At 36.7% G+C, this 14,265-nt stretch overlaps 1 protein-coding gene across 1 annotated transcript in view; it reads left to right on the forward strand.

Moving 5' to 3' along the window:
- The window catches only part of ZPLD1 (zona pellucida like domain containing 1), a 44,746-nt gene extending 34,339 nt beyond the window's left edge, over positions 1–10,407 (forward strand). The window contains exons 9-11 of the mRNA XM_024355265.3: positions 913–1,021; positions 7,551–7,580; positions 7,982–10,407. Of these exons, the coding sequence (XP_024211033.1) occupies positions 913–1,021; positions 7,551–7,580; positions 7,982–8,157 (315 nt within the window). The 3' untranslated portion in view covers positions 8,158–10,407. The remainder of the gene's footprint in view (positions 1–912; positions 1,022–7,550; positions 7,581–7,981) is intronic.
- The last annotated feature ends 3,858 nt before the right edge of the window (positions 10,408–14,265 follow it).

Here is a 14,265-nt window from a genome sequence, read left to right on the forward strand (position 1 = left end):
ATGAAGCAGGAGAGGTTGACAGGATTGTTAGAGATGAACTCCCACTGTTACTTCGAAGAGGACTGAACCCCAGAGAACCAAAATCAAGAGTGTGAGAGACATTGCTGGCCAAACGATGGTCAAAGACAGAGACACATAAATTAGTGTGATCGGAGAGCTTCTAGTTCTTCAGTAGGGTTGTAGAGCAGAGTAGATATGATTGGAAAACCCAGGGAGCGGACTGGGCTGGTGCTGGAAAGGTAGATTGTGGCCAGATGGTCGGGAAATCACTGAGCTTAAAAGTTAAAAGCAATGAAAGGTGTGCATCTGAATTGCATACAGCCACCATTAAAATAAAGATCCATTTAAAGTAGTGAATAAAAAAAATTCTATTCTGACCGGCTCTCTAGGGCCACATCATTATTAACCTGAGAAAAATGCATGCCCTTTTTAAATTTGAAATACCATTAATATGTTTATATTTATGTTCAATTTATGCATAAATGGGAAGCTATTTCTTCATACTCATTGATCCCTTTGGACTAATAAGCTATGACAGATGGGGGTAAATGGAGAGTCCACATTACCTTGAGTCCATGCTGACCAACATTTCCGGGAAGGATTTATTAAAGGCTTGAGAGAAATAAAAGTAGAAAAGTTTGATAAACACAGCACTTTTTCAAGAGAGCTATTGAGCTATGTAAATTAATGAGGCAGTGCACAATTACAGCGGGAGGAAATAAGAAATGTGGCCCAAGCCAGGGTAAGAAACACTGTAGCAGTTACATGTAAAGTAATTAAATAAATGCACGGGAGGAAATGAATAAAATTAAACATGTGGTATCTCTTCCAAAAGAATCTGCTTTCCAAATGGCCATAAAGAAACAATTCTCCGCCGGTGTGGAATTTCATTTGTTTTCATTAACACCTCAGATTTGCAGCCACAGAGAAAGGAGAGATGCTGGGAGGAGGACGACTTGGAGCCCCCAGAGCTCTTCTGGCAGCGCGGTGCTCTCTGCTGGTCCCATCATTACTCGGAGTGGTAAGTGTGCTCCTCCTTCTGTATGTAGTAATAGACGGTTCCAAAATGCCTCGTTACTTGGCTTCTAACGAGAACTCAAAGTGGTTCCTAAACAGCACTAATTAACTGTGAGACAAGATAAACTACTAAGCAACTTTAATTTCACAGTAGTTTCCCTGTTTACTCAACTTTCACACAAAGGGCAATATTGTCTTTACTACGTTTCCTGTTTTCACACACACACACACACACACACACACACGCACACACAAGTATGCCATGCTGGACCTGTTTTTATTTATTTATTTATTTATTTATTTATTTATTTATTTATTTGAGATGGAGTATCTCTCTGTTGTCCAGGCTGGGGTGCAGTGGTGTGATCTCGGCTCACTGCAACCTCCGCCTCCCGGGTTCAAGAGATTCTCCTGCCTCAGCCTCCAGGGTAGCTGAGATTACAGGCGCCTGCCACCACACCTGGCTAATTTTTGTATTTTTAGTAGAGATGGGGTTTCACCATGTTGCTTAGGCTGGTCTCGAACTCCTGACCTCGTAATCCGCCCACCTTGGCCTCCCAAAGTGCTGGGATTACAGGTGTGAGCCCAGCCCATGCTGGACGTGTGTATCCACTTGGATACCCTGTGGATCCGCTTCACTGTCATCTGCCCTGCTGTCGCCCATGACTACTAATGTGAGTGAGCTGCAGCCTCTAGCTCCTTTGCCCTCTAGTTTCTGGTTGGGCTTGACCAATAGGTGGTGCTGTAAGCAGATGGCAGGGCACAGAAATTGTGGAGTCCACACGGCTCCTCCCAGACAATTCTCTCCCTAGAACTACTCTGAAAACTCTCTCCTTATCCCTTAACTCTACTCTCTCTTGTGAATTCTCTACATCTTTATAAATAGCCTATTAAACACTCTGTACATGGCCCAGTTTGAGTACCATTTGTTTCCTTTCAGAATTCTGTATATTACATACTCTCATCTACTGCATTCATTTGTGCTCATGAATTCATATAATCTAATGGACACAACTATTTATAACTCTTTATAAACATATCCTCATGTATACAAATATATGTGCATACATGTACCTACACACATACACACACACACACACACAACACACACAATGTAAAGGGATATAGATTTTGTAGATTTAAGTCAGTGTGAACCCAGAGACTTTCAGAGTCCATTGGATAAAACAGAGATGTGGCATAAAAAACTCTGAAACTAAAGCCGAAAAAACTGGTTCTAGGTTTAGCTTTTGTTCTAACATGCTATGCGACTAGAGGCTTTATTTCATTTCTTTGGGAAAATGTTTCTTCATTTTTAAAGTAAAAGTTTTTAACAAGTTTATAAAGTTTTAAAATATTTCTTCATTTTTAAAATAAAAGTTTTAAGATTTTTTCTAACACTGTAGTTCTAAATTTCCCCCCAAAAAAGACAATAATTCTGATTTGGACTATGTGCTAATAATGTTTTCTTCATTTTATATTAGCCTTAATGCTGTTATTATGTTTCAGTTTCATTTTCGGTACCTTTTCTCCATGCTGCCCATCCCACAGTCAAAAGAAAGTTTTGCCTGAAATAGGCAAATCAGCAAAAAGTGGTTTTGGCCCAAAAAGTTCAGACAATTGCTTTAATTACTTTCCTCCCTGTGTTTGTGTAGACCTAACATTATTTAAAAACAAACTAATAGGCCCTTTCAATAATGCAGAAATATATTAAATGTGAAATTTCAAACTTAGCCCATACTCCCTGAAGATTTTTGGTATGTGCTTTGACCGGTTTAAAAATGACTGGTTTGGCCGGGTGCGGTGGCTCACGCCTGTAATCCCAGCACTTTGGGAGGCTGAGGGGGGTGGATAACCTGAGGTCAGGAGTTCGAGACCAGCCTGGCCAACATGGTGAAAACCTGTCTCTACTAAAAATACAGAAATTAGCCAGGCGTGGTGGCATATGCCTGTAATCACAGCTACTTGGGAGGTTGAGGCAGGAGAATTGCTTGAGCCAGGGAGGCAGAGGTTGCAGTGAGCTGAGATTGTGCCACTGCACTCCAGAGCCTGGCTGACAGAGTGAGACTCTGTCTCAAAAAAAAAAAAAAAAAGACTGGTTTGTGGCTTGTGAAAGTTCCATTTTTGATCTCTATTTAGCTTTCAGAAATGGCTCATAGAATTACATTGAATGGAAACTCAGTTCTTGTTGCCAAATAATTAGGATTGCTTTTGGGTAGGCACAATAAAAGAGATTTTTATTTCCATGGAGCATATCTAGAGTCAGTTTGCTATAAGAAAAGAACTTTTAAAGTGACATTTCTTCTGTTCATCTTGGGTAGATGGCTTTTCCTCCTTAATTACCTTCTTACTTCCTTCTTGCCTACGCAAAACTAAGTATTACAAATTTTAAATAATTTGTTAGCTGTATTCCTCCATTCTCATGCTGCTAATAAAGACACACCTGAGACTGTGTAATTTATAAAGAAAAAGAGATTTAATGGACTCACAGTTTCACATGGGTAGGGAGGCCTCACAATCATGGCAGAAGGCAAAGGAAGAGCAAAGTCATATCTTAAATGGTGGCAGGCAAGAGGGCATGTGCAGAGGAATCACCCTTTATAAAACCGTGAGATCTTGTGAGACTTATTCACTATTATGAGAACAGCATGGGAAAAACCCATCCCCATGATTCAATTACCTCCCACAACATGTGGGTATTATGGAAGCTATAATTCAAGATGAGATTTGGGTGGGGACACAAACCATATCATTAGTGTAAAATAATTTTTAAATATACAAAAAAAAATTCTAAGACCCCCGAAATCCCAGTAAAGATAAATAAGTAGAAGTCTCTAATTCTAACATAAGTAACCAGCTCTCCAGGTTTATAGGTTTCATCCATCCCACATCCAGTTGCCCAGAATATCTATGTTAACACCACAAAGAGCTATCACAATGCTTCTGATGTCATGCCTGGATTTCTTTCCAATTTTCAACCAGTTTCCACCTTAAGAATGTCACTTATTGCCCAACATGCTAGAGTTGTCTCAGGGTCACCTCAGGTTTCTCCACCAGCAGAGCCCCCAGAGGAGCACACTCATGCTTTCAGGGTCCCCTTGAATCCTCTCTTATTCTCTCTCGAATTATTTTTAAATAATTTTGATAAATAAAATTTTGGCGTGGTCTTCTTTGATCATCATGGTGGTCTCACTGCCTAAAGGAACATATATAAAGATGTTTACATTGTAATACTATGATATCCATGAAAAAATATATTTTTAAAAATTCCACATGAACACAGAACTCAGAATTCAAGCCATATCCATCCACATGCAAATCCAAACTTCATGTTCAACTTCATGACCAGAACTACCTTTTTTCCTTAGTTTCACTTTATTTTTACCTTAGGTCAGCTAGAATTTATCTCTTCAGGTCCTGTGGCCAATTTTATATAGACAAGTCCAATTTCAGGCTTGATTTGCTCTCTTCAAAGCTCTCTGATGCTTGGAAGTTTTGCTCTATTTGCTCGTTGAACCACTCCTTTTCCCTAGACATCTAGCTTAGGTAGAGTTCAGTAAGTTGTTAAACCTGAGAACTCCTGTTTTGTTTTGCTTTTTAATGAAATCAAATCCATTCTGGATATTTTTTACCCAACATAGTTAATAGTTTTGTTACTTGACTTAGGAAAATCTTCACAACCTCATAATGCAACCCCTCAAGAAAAATTTCCTGAAGTGTTCTTATTTAAAACTTCAAAATGCTGAAAGTGCTTGGATAGGGAAATGCTTATCAAAGAGTACAATTCTGGAAATCTAAAGGCACCAACACCAGAAAACAATACCTAATTGTTTTGTTTACTTAAATTCCTGTGGAGAAACCCAAGTCGTATTCTTGTTCAATTAGAATTGTTGAGTTTTATGAGTAGTTAATAATTCATTTGAGCATACTTGTTTGTCCCTTCATGGGACTGGCACTCTTCTAGGAACTGGGAGTATAATAGAGAACAGGCCACAGACTTTGTCCTCAGGGATCTTGGAGTTCAGAGGTAGAAACAGACTATTAACGAACGTAACACTGTGAAAAGTAAAAAGGTCGGTGCTTATTGAGATGTGTGGTCCATTTTACTACATAGGTTATTAAAGTTTTAAAAAAAAACTTTTCTAGTACTAAGAGAAAAAAATTATTCTGTATATATCTTTGGTGGTCATTTTTAAAATTATTATTTCAACTACTTACATGAGAAAGCAGAGAATGACAATTTGTCTGCCACTTCTGGCTTTCAAATGGCTGTGGCATTGCTGCTATCACCTTTCTCCTATAGGCTTTCAAATAGATAAATATACTCTTGGAGAGCCCCAAAAGTTTGGTATTCCAATCAGTTCTAATTCCAGAAGGCTTCAGGTGTTTCTTTTAGCATATATGTACATGTCAAGACCAAATGGGTTCAAGGGAAAAAAAAGTGTGGTGGGATAAAAGTCTCCTGAAAAAATGTCTACCTTCCCTTTCAAGGCTATACAGTGCTTTGATTTTTTGTTTGTTTGTTTTCTTTGCAATAATACAAAAATTAGAGGCTACCAGAAATAGCAACTAGATAAAGCAATTCTCTCTACCTTTATTCACTGTCAAATAGAATTCCAAATAGTATTCGAATATCACAGATTTCGATTTCAACCACCTGCCAAAGGTAGTATGCTTTCATTTTTTCAGAGTCCTGGAAACTGGATTTTGTCGTTCCAGTCTTATTTGGAAAAGGGTGTGTCTTTTCCCCACACACGGAGATTTTTGTCCACAGCAAAGTCCTCATTAATCACAACTGAGATACTGTTTCTATGGAAGTGTTGGTGGTAATATGGGGAGTGCAGGGGACAGTCTGACTTTTGTTAACCTTAGGATGCAGAAAATAGCAGAAAGGGCATCTAGTCATAGCACTCTTGTCTTATTTGAAATGCTTATTAGAAAGGAACTTTCTATTTTTTAGTTGAAATATTTTAAAGCAATTAAGTGTGATTTCTAAAAAAAAGAATAGCTTTCAAAAATAAATTTTTAGCATTATGTATTCTCCTCCTATGTTCCAGTGAGGCAGCTCATCTTGGGAAAAGAGCACATGGATATTTTGGAAGAATTGATCATAGTCCATTCATCCCACCTGTTTCCATGAGAAGGAAGTGTTATTATAAAGTAGTGTTGGTTAGAGGTTAGGATTTTTCTGAATGTTGTATAATAAAAATGTGTGTTATTTTTCTTTTTGTCCTATAGCGATGCATTGCACCACTCTAAAGAATCCTATGAATGAGTGCTGTATTAATTTTGAGCATTGTACTTCAGAATCAGACAGCAGAACCATCGTTTCTGCCAAGATTCATGTGTCTGAAAAAAAATGGTGTCAGATATTTTATAAATATCTCACCAGGTTCTCCCATTACTTGCTTAAAATACTAATCCTAGAGAATCATAGCTTGAGATATTCATCTTCATAACCAGAAATATTTTTCATACTTGGTCAGTTTATATTATTTTAGAAAAAGGCCTCTGAAACTGAGCTTTGTTTTAAGCACATGTTTACTCTGTCATAAAGGCTGTGACAGATGGAAATTTCTTTATCTGTAAAATGGGGGTAGCAATAATATCCAAACCATATGGCTTCTGTGAGAATGAAATGTGATAATATATGAAACAGCAGTTTATGAACTATGTGGTTTTATACACATATTGATTGTAATAATATTTATATTCCAGAAATAAACAGTCAATTGCACACATTATATGGTTCAAATAACAAACACAAATATTAAAACACAAATATGAAATTACTCTTATTTCAAATATGAAATATGAGCTCGTACAAGCTCCAGGGTTGATAGCAACATGATGACAAATTGGACAACAAAAATTGGGAAATCAAGTAATATGTTTATCGTATCTATTATTGTCTTTGGCAGGGAAAAGTCAAAAATCAACAGCTTCAATCTTTTACTTAACAGATGCAAATAAAACTACAACTCAGGCTCAGGAGTCATGTTTTCCTTTCATATAGTTATTAAGTGTAAATTTGTCTTCTTGGAACTTAAAATGATGTGTTTGCAGATTATGTTGGGCAAACTGGCAATACTTAAAATAGAGTGGCACTAAATAATGAATATTCCGTATAACAGAATAACAAATAGCAGGTTATAGGGCCATAAAAAATGTAATAGCTGTTAACAATTACTGCCCCCACCAGCCTGACTGGAGAGCTAATGATGAAACAAAGTTGTCAGGCAAGAAAACAGCACACTGTATATTTTTTTCTATTACATTTGTATACCTAGGGCAGGGGTAGGATGCGGGCTTGGGGAATAGAAAGATGATGAAATCCAGGACATATGAAACAGGGCATGGAAAAGCAGAATGGTTTAGGAGGACTTTCGTTTTTGCCTTACTCAAGGAGATTATGGGTGGACGTAAGAGGAGATACAGGTAAAAATGTAGGTACAATGTAATTATTAATCAGAATAAACAAAGGTAAATATTTGGAGAGATGATGTCACTTCTCTTTTTCTGTTTTTTCCCCTCAGATGAGACTCCAACCAACAATTCGCAACTTGGTAAGATAATTAACATATTTTGCAATGTTTTTTACATTTTTGGTGATCAGTTACAAAGCTGTAATCATCTAAGTGTAATGAGCTTGAGTTTTCCAAGTTTGGTCCATTTTAGATAACAGTTCACTGAGGGTTTTCAAACTCATATGTGATCTATTGGTCAATTTTTATAGCATTTGATAGCTTTTTGGTATTTTTTATTTTGGCTGCCCATGGGCAGCCTCTAAACCATACAATCCTTTGGTATTGGGTTGAATTATAGTCAAATAGATTGTAACACAATTCAGTGCCATGCTGCTATTCTATGAGATGCTGATGAAAGATGTTTTGCAGGTAAAATTGGGTCAAGGTGAGATAAATATTATATGGGGCCTTTACAACCGGGTGTGTTTCATTATTTGCAGGTTCCCCAAGTGTGCCTCCCTTCCAGCTGAACGCCATCACCAGCGCACTGATATCAGGAATGGTCATTCTGGGAGTTACGAGCTTTTCTCTTCTTCTGTACTCACTGGCCCTTCTGCACAGGAAGGGACCCACCAGTTTAGTGTTGAATGGCATAAGAAACCCAGTCTTTGACTGACTATAACAGCTTCCTGCTCTCTGGAGAAGGCTTCACTGACTAAACTATGTGTGACTGCAGTCAGTGTTCCGTCTGAATTTCATGTCAGTCCACATTCAATATTTGTAGGTTTGATAAATTTCACAGCATAGCTTGTCAGCATAATGATAGTGAAAGAAGTTTATTATATTGCTATTGTCACTTATGTACGTGGCAAGCCGTATTTTTATGCCACCAGTGAATATATTGACAATAAGTGAAAAATATTCAGGACTTAGGGCTTACAGGATCAGTAATATTTCATTTTATTTCAGTTTTCTTTTGATTGTTGGTTAAAAGATAAAAGGTGGGAGTAGACAAAAAATGAAATGTGTTGCATTTCCCCCTTAAGCATTAATGGCATTTAGATTTGCACACGTGGTCCTAGAATAAATGTTGCTTTTTGTTTTAATCCAGATATTCCCAGCTTCAGGATGTGTTTTAATAGGACTGGCCAATTTGGATACCTGAGATTTAACTACTCATTCTATGACCTCCTGTGTTTTTGGCCGATTTTCATGTCTGACCATATTCATTTTAAAAGAAACTCTTGGGACATATCTCTTAACCTGGGGCACCCTTTTGTGTAGAAGATAGTGAAAATAGTTGTTAGCTTCCATGGCTAATACTAAGTGGCCCTAGATCATTATTCATTAGAATAGGAATGGCTGCGATCAGTTTTCTTCTTCTGGTTCAGGTGAGAACACCAGCACATGTTAACTCTCCTCCCAGGTAAACAGTTCAGCTGCTGTTGCAGCTGTGCTTCCAGCAGTGAGGTAACTATGCAAAGATTATTTTTAATTCAAGAATCATCACATGTGAAAACAAGCTGTAGTTGTGAAAAGAGAACATTATCATCAGCTCATAAGCATACTGTTCCTAGAAGGGTTTTTAACAATTTAGATTCCCTTTTTCCTAAAACAAAAAGGAAACTTAGGTTAAGTGTAGTTTGCAGAACATTGTTGGAATCTACATAAAAAGATATTCCTTCCCCCCATATTTTTGATGCCAGGCAATAATCAGGAGAGGGTTTCTTTTTAAGGTATCTTCTTGTAGGTGTCATAATTGCCATGAATAAACAATATTTTCCTGTAACAGTAAACTGCAAGAAGCTTTTGATCCTTTATCAGTTTTGCAAAAAAGCAAGTTTTAAGCAGCCCATGTTCTTACAAAAAAATCAACATTCTCTTTGTTTAAGCTACCTATGCGCTGAACAAACAAAACAATTTAATAGCCAACACCAAAACCCAGCATGTGAAGTTACTAGAAGTGCCATGTTAACTATAAGCAATTGCTGTAATCACTAATTTCTATTCAACATTTGTGACCCATTAGTCGGGACTTAATTTACTATACTGCATGCAAATCATCAAGCAATTGCTTCAAATGAAATGTCTACAATGTGAGTTAATAATTAAATCAATCCTCAAGTTGAAAAACACTTTTTCTCCAATTTGCCTGAATATTTCAGGAGGAAGTGTTTATATTATAATAATTAGCTATATAATTGCATCAACTTTTTATTTCAAGGTATAGTTGCCAAGTAAAGTGGGATCTGGAAAGTCTCTGGATAATTTCTTTACAAAAAAAGTTTAAATCACATAAAAAGCCAATCTACTCTTCCCTGTGTTACTTCAAAATAACTTTGAAGTGACTATTCTGAGCTTTATCTGTGTTAACATGATTAACTGACCATACTACTAATGTGACCCTGTATGTACATGGATAGTATTGAAATATGCTGGTAAATCTATTTCAGATACTTTAAGTGAATTGCCATTGATTCTACGATTAAGTTCTGTGAATAGGACATTATATCATTTAAGCTGTCTTGTCAATTTGATTTTTATGCTTTTGGAACGGCCGCTGTTTCAGCTGTTGGCCTTTTCAATTCTATACTCCATTTTATAGAATTGAATAATGGACACATGTCACTTGGGAAGCAACTTAAGTATCACATTATTTTTTGCCACCCTTTCATCATAAATGGAAGAATCAGTTATAATGAGATAAACCAGGTCTGTTTTTTACAACTTTGTTCTTATAAATCTGCAGTTATATGGAGTATTTAGTTATACTGAATTTTACAGTTATTATAGTATGAAAAACCTTACAAAATATGTGCAAATGTTTCTTCAGTTTTAATACCTCAAACTGTTTTTTGCACTTCAGGGGTAAGGTCTGATGACATGTAAAAGATGATCGTTTAATAAAATAATTGTTTAAAATGTTTACCTGTTTTGTTTTGTTTTTTAATTTTCTCCTTCTTGCTCTCAACATCCTATTCCTATTTTCACAAATACAGAGGGTCTCCAACTTATGATGGTTATATTTACAATTTTTGACTTTAAGATGGGTTTATCAGGCCATTAAATGCATTGTTGACCTGTGATTTTTTTTAATTTATGATGAGTTTTTTAAGACATAACACCATTGGAAATTGAGGAGCATCTGTATTGAGAAAGATTTAGTCTAAAATAAGCTGCCTAATGCAACAGGGAAGGTCAGTGATCTCTGTAAGTAGATGAAGTCTGCCCTCTCGATACTGAGCCCTGTGTTGGGAGACACATTCTTGATATCAGCTAAAGGTAAGGAAGTACATTTTTCTTTGAGCTTGAGCTCTAACTAAAATGGAACTTACAATTTTAAAAACTTTGGTAGGGACAGAAAAAAACTGGAAAGACAAGGAACTTGGCTTCTGCCCGGAATTTCACAGTCTCTCTTAAGTGCCAGCAGGATCTGGCTGTCCTCCTTTGTCTTGGGGGAGGGTTGGTAGGAAAGTGACACAGTGTTGAGGCAAAATCCTTTTCCTGACCCAGAGATAATCCAATCTCACAAAACTGGGCACTACCCTGAACCCTAAGTATTGACAATTAGCTTTGGGGGCATCACAAGACATGATGGTTCATGAGGGACATTGTCAGCTGTGGAAAATGTAAGGCCACTTTATGAAGCCTCACAGACAGTAAAGTTCCAGGAGTTAGAATAGAGCAGAAGTTCATGGGAGACCCTTTTTTTGTGAACACAGGTCATGAACATAGTATGAAGAATAGTTTGAAGAATAGTTTGAAGAATTGCAACAGGCTGGAGGGCCAGCACACATTTATTTTGATTTAATATTTATAAGAAAAAGAGAAAGCTGATTATAGAACAACTGCCTTTGGGAATGAGGTTCTTCAATTATTTACAAGTGGGGAAACATTTAAAATAAAATAATCTAAAGTCATAATTTAGAAAAAAAATTTAAAAAATACTTGGATAGTAAACAAAACAAATATCAGAGTGAGCTGGAGTTGGTGTCAGTCAGGGTTCCCCAGAGAAAAAGAATGCCACATTTTGCTGAGATAGCCAGAAGAGGATTCGTTTGGGGACTTCTGCTCATGTGGACTAGACATAATCTTTAGAAATCTCTGCTCAGTAATCTTCATTTATAAAATGCTTTATATTCTTGGCAAAGTGAAATTGAGAACTCAGATTGTTATCTGCTTAGTTTAAATCTCCAATTCCCCTTTGCCTCAAGTATCTGGATATTTCCTTTTTTACCTAAATTGCCAACGTAATTACTTCAATTTTCTCTTTCATTTTCAGCGTAAAAAGGAGCAGTGCTAATCATTACATGGAGCTTTAGTCAAAGGCAATGCGGCCCAGATTTCTAGGTTAGTTTTCATCAGGAGCATGGCTGTGTTAGCATTGCCCAGAGCAAAATCCATTACTGAATAATCCTGCTGGTTTGACTAATCAACTAACACTAGAAGATCTTGGGAGAGCTGTGGTTTGACAATTTCATGCAACCCTGACTCAAAGTTATATGGGTCCTGAAGCTATTTCTTCTCCTATATGTAGTTCTGTAACTTATTTATTTATTTTTCTAGTAGTGAACAATTGGCTAAACTGAAAAATTACTCTAGAGGAAATATGGTTGTGTTTAGCAATTATTTACAACTTGGAAATTAGAATTCATTTATTTAAAAGCTATTGTTTTGCTAATGTATATTTTGTGGCTGATAAAATAAGATGGCAGAAAATGATGTAGGGTTCTCATTGTAAAGAAAATGGAGCCCAATGATTTCTTTTGAATCCTGTAAAGATAAGACATGGGTGCTTCTTCGGTATCTCATCTCACTCTATAAATACAATGTGGAACAAAGGCAATTCACTAATGCTCACTAAAAACTTTAATGCAGGCTGGGTATGGTGGCTCATGCCTGTAATCCCAGCACTTTGGGAGGCCAAGGTGGGCAGATTGCTTGAGCCCAGGAGTTCAAGATCAGCCTGGGCAGCATAGTGAGACCCTGTGTCTATTTAAAAATTTAAAAAATTTAAAAATTAAGAAAAACTGTAATTCTTTCTACCTTGTCAATGGATATATACTGAGAGTTTCTCTTATTTCACAAATTAATCATCAACATGGATGATTCATGCCTCTAAGACTTGATCAGAAACTCTTTTGAAAGTTACCATGAATATTGTGATTAAACCAGTAGGAGCTATGGTAATTTTTACAAAGATATGCCAGGCTGAAGAAGTGTGCACACATTTGGCCTTGGATTCACAGCTGGATGTGTAAAGAACTTTGCCTGGTTACCATCGCAGTGGTTTCCAAATCCATGTGGCCTACTCCCCAAGGATGGTATTTCCACAGACCTATAGGAATTCTCCTCAAACTTGTCTTCCCTAATTTCCATAATTTTCTTCTTTTTTTGATTCCTGAAACTTTCAAACTTATAGAAAACTGCAGACAGCAATGTAACAACCACAGAAGTTTTACCATCTTGGATTGACACATATGCATTTTTTAAATTGTTTCAGATCTATAAAAAAATTTGCATGTAAGTTGAAGTCCATTTTGTCCTCCTCTCTACTATAATTCTTTTAACTATGTGACCAGAGGAATCACTGTCAGTAAGTTGCATGCTTTCTTTCCATCCATTTAAAAAACAATTACTCCATGTGGATATTTTTCAAACAACAGGGTTTTAATGTTATCATATTTTATACTTCCTTATCACACTATATGTTTTCTTTTGCATGCTGATTTTTGAAGTCAACAGCATGTTACTGAAATCTCTTTATCTGGAGACAGATCAGTTTCATGACATCTTTACATTCCTGCCTTAATAACTTCTGGCTTGAATTATGCTCCAATAATTATTACTTTGTGTGTCTTATAAGAAAGTCCTTTTCTCTTCCTCTCTCCTCTTTGGCCTTCAAAATTGCCTTGGCTCTTTTTGCATCTTACTTTTATTCAAAGCTGATATCATGAGAAAAATTATGTTAAATACTTTGATTGGATTTCATTGAAGTTGTAGATTAATGGGGAAAAATTGCCACATTTTTGATACTGAGGGATTTTTCCATCATCAATCTTGTTTTATTAATCCATTTATTCAAGTCTTCCTGTAATATCTTCAATCGAGTCTAGTACTTTCTCTATAAAAGTTCATAATATACAACTTTTGTTAAAGTTATTTGCAGGTATCATAGGTTTTGGCAGCTATGGTAAATGAAATCTTTTCTAGAAACTAAACTTTCTAATGACATATTGCTGTTGGATACAAATGTTAGTGATTTTGTTTTTATATTTTATTTACCACTATTGACAGAGTGTCAGGTTTGTATTATAACCCTTTGGCTGTGGATCCCCTCAGATCTGTTCAGGGCACCCAAAAGCCACAACAAGGCCCTGGAACCAAACGCTTTCATTCAAAGTACCCTTTATTTTTCTCAGCAACATCCTTGGAATTTTTTTTTTTTTTTTTTAACAGATTCTTGCTCTGTCACCCAGGCTGGAATGCAGTGGCATGATCTCAGCTCACTGCAACCTACACCTCCCGGGTTCAAGTGATTCTCATGCCTCAGCCTCCTGAATAGGTAGGATTACAGGCATGTGCCACCATGCCCAGCTAACTTTTTATTTTTAGTAGAGATGGGGTTTCACCATGTTGGTTAGGCTGGTCCCGAACTCCTGACTCAGGCAATCCACCCATCTCGGCCTCCCAAAGTGTGGGGTTACAGGCCTGAGCCACTGCACCCAGCCCGAATTTTTTATTTAATCACATTTTATTATCTTTATCTCTTACATGAAGGTTT

Source organism: Pan troglodytes, chromosome 2 (assembly GCF_028858775.2).
Source record: "Pan troglodytes isolate AG18354 chromosome 2, NHGRI_mPanTro3-v2.0_pri, whole genome shotgun sequence".
In the NCBI taxonomy this organism is placed as follows: Eukaryota; Metazoa; Chordata; class Mammalia; order Primates; family Hominidae; genus Pan; species Pan troglodytes.